The sequence below is a fragment of the Sinocyclocheilus rhinocerous genome, unplaced genomic scaffold, assembly GCF_001515625.1.
Source record: "Sinocyclocheilus rhinocerous isolate Xijiao unplaced genomic scaffold, SAMN03320098_v1.1 scaffold2428, whole genome shotgun sequence".
Classification (NCBI taxonomy): domain Eukaryota; kingdom Metazoa; phylum Chordata; class Actinopteri; order Cypriniformes; family Cyprinidae; genus Sinocyclocheilus; species Sinocyclocheilus rhinocerous.
In genome coordinates, this window is record NW_015643186.1 from 142901 (window position 1) to 145960 (window position 3060).

Sequence of the window (3060 nt, forward strand, 5' to 3'; positions counted from 1 at the left end):
GAGTGAGTGAGTGAGTGAGTGAGTGTACCTGTCATATCCGTGTGCTCCAGCACTGGCTCCAGTGGACAGAATGAAGTGCTGCAGTTCAACAGTCCAAACTCCGAGTGTGAGCTTGTTTCACTCTGCGCTCTCGTCTCTTGCTCCTCTGATCTCATCCCTCGCTCTTTCTCTCTGGACAGATGCAGAACCACGGCCTGCGGAGCTGCTTGATCAAACAGTGTAATGCTTTACTTCCTGTTTGTCAGGTTTCAAAAACAAACGGTTACACTTTATTTTAAGGTGTCCTTGTTACAATGTAATTATAAATTTAAGTACTGAGTAATATTAATTAACTACATGTACTTACTATATGGTTAGGGTTAGGATTAGGATTACTTGCATGTAATTATGCATAATTAAGTGTTATTATAATAGTAAGTACATGGATCGTGTAACAAAGACACCTTAAAATAAAGTGTTACCAAACAAACATCTAACTATTATAGGGCCAAGTTTAAGGATTCAAAAGATTGTGTAGTATCAAACACCTTCTGCCGCCTTCTAATTTAAATATTAACTGCTATTAAAGCATATGAAATTAACTGGAGTCATGTTATACAGTATACATGTTCAGAATGTGCATTAATATACAAAAATTACTCTTAATATTCACAAAAACCTCTTTATATTATTTATGTATCTAACAAAATATTTTAATCAAATGACCCACAGAAAAATAATTCAAAGACATTAATGTCACAGAATTAAATAATCCTACAAAAACAAACTGTCTGTCCACAAATATTTGACTATGTGAGAGAGAGACTGATCACCTGACGCATGTGTGTCCCTTTTAGGAGGAGAAGAGGACGTTTTGGATGCTTCCCACTGAGCGACGGGTGATAAAAAACTCTCCATCTACACACACACACACACACACATCAGTGTGTTATACGCACTATAATGACTGGCTCAAATATTAGGGTTATTATCCCATGACTGCTGTACCTGCTCCTGATTGGTCAACAGCCTCAAAGCCTCCGCCCAATGGGAGCGCATCATTCCCTGTAGGCGGGACACAAGCTCCTCCCTCTGCGCCTCCAGCTTCCTTTTAGACGCCGCCATGGAAACCAGCTCTTCCTGCATCTCTGACAGTCTACACACACATATAAGAGATCATACACATTATCATAACAGCCTAACACACACACACACACACACACACACATACTCTCTCACACACACACACACTCTCTCACACACACACACACACACTTGGAGCTGTACTTGTGCTGGTAGCTGTGTGTGAGATGCTGCAGTTTGTCGTCTTTCTCCTGTAACTGTGTTCTGAACTGATCCAGCTGAGCCGCCAGCTCCCGCTCGTGCCGCGCACTCAGATCCAGCAGCTGCTTCCTGCGACACACACACACACACACACACTGAGCTGATGATGTTGTCTACCCCATAAGCCTCACAGAAACAGCACATTAGCTGACATTAGTAATGCAGCATTGTTCAGTGTGTGTGAACTGCGTGTGCTCACGATCATGTCACTGAAGTGTGTACCTGTGTTGTTGTCGTAGTTGTGCATTGTGTGTTGCGTTCTCCTCCTGTATGGCCGTCAGTCTCTCATTGATCTGCCGCTCTAACGACAGACGAAACTCTGCCTCCATCTGAGACTTCTGCGCCTCGAACCGTGTCTGCAACAAACACACGAGCATAAAGACACATTCACAGTACATCAACAACTACAGCGATAATTACAACTATAGCAACAATTATAACTATAACTGTAACACTAACTACAATGGTAATGATTGCCATGAACGCAAACAGGCCAAAAGTTCCTTTTAAAACTATAAACTGCTCGACTATCATCTTGTGACCTGCGCAGAATTCTTAGGTTTCTTTGTGCAGAAAGTACAAGATATCAGATCTCACCTCTCTCCTCCTGACACGGTTCATTCTCACCTGATCTCTCCTTCTAGCAGTTTCACTAGTTTTAAACCAGTGTCTCCATCTCAATTTATTGCATTAATTTCTGTACTGTACTGCCTGGCCGTTTGCTTAGAGAGGTGTTGGACACTATTAGCCCTGCCCTTTTAACTATTATAAACAGTTCTTTGACTAGTGGGGATTTCCCAGAGTTCTTTAAACATGTTTCTGTACAGCCCCTGTTAAAAAGATCTCACCTTGATCCATCTGTTCTTAGTAAGTACCGGCCGATTTCTAAACACCCATTTATTTTTAAGGTTTTAGAGAAAGGAGTTTACTTCTTACCTGGAAGCTTTTAACATTCTGGATAAGTTCCAATCTGGTTTTAGAGCACTTCACAGTACAGAGTCAGCCTTGCTTAAAGTTATGAATGATCTTTTGCTGTCCATTGATTCGGGGTCATCTGCCATTCTGATAATGTTAGATTTGAGTGCAGCCTTCGACACTATCGACCATGACATCCTCTTGAATCGACTCAAATGTGTAGTAGGGGTTCAAGGCACGGCATTACAGTGGTTCACCTCTTATTTAAAGGGTAGGACTTTTCCAGTAAATATTGGGTTGTTCACCTCACCTTCTGCGCCCATCCCTTATGGTGTTCCACAGGGTTCTATTCTTGGTCCTTTATTGTTCTCGTTCTACATGCTTCCCCTAGGCTCCATTCTTCAGAAATATAATATTAACTATCATTGCTACGCCGAAATATAATATTAACAATCATTGCTACGCCGATGACCTCCAACTTTACCTTCCAATCAAACTTGAAAATGATTCTTCTTTACAACATCTTTACTCATGTTTTGACGAAGTGAGAACTTGGATGGCTAATAATTTTTGCAACTAAACGCTGAAAAAACTGAGGTGCTTCGGCTAGGCCCCGCTGCACTCAATAGTACTCTTACAAGTAGGTTAGGTGTGTGTGAGTGAGTGAGTGAGTGAGTGTGTGTGAGTGTGTGTGTGTGAGTGAGTGAGAGAGATAGTAAGTGTGTGTGAGAGAGTTAGTAAGTGTGTGTGTGAGTAAGTGTGTGTGTGTGTGTGTGTGTGAGAGAGTGAGTGAGTGAGTAAGTGTGTGTGTGTGTGTGTGTG

The 3060-nt window shown here is 41.8% G+C and overlaps 1 protein-coding gene across 6 annotated transcripts in view; it reads right to left on the reverse strand.

Annotated features, from left to right (window-relative positions):
* cntrob (centrobin, centrosomal BRCA2 interacting protein) overlaps positions 1-3060 on the reverse strand; it is a 30487-nt gene that overhangs the window by 3375 nt on the left and 24052 nt on the right. For 5 of the 6 annotated variants that reach the window (XM_016574590.1, XM_016574586.1, XM_016574587.1 and 2 more), the window contains 5 exons: positions 1546-1679; positions 1255-1392; positions 988-1135; positions 813-897; positions 29-202 (listed from right to left, as the gene is read on the reverse strand). In XM_016574590.1, the coding sequence (XP_016430076.1) occupies positions 29-202; positions 813-897; positions 988-1135; positions 1255-1392; positions 1546-1679 (679 nt within the window). The remainder of the gene's footprint in view (positions 1-28; positions 203-812; positions 898-987; positions 1136-1254; positions 1393-1545; positions 1680-3060) is intronic. The other variant, XM_016574591.1, reaches the window with a different exon arrangement.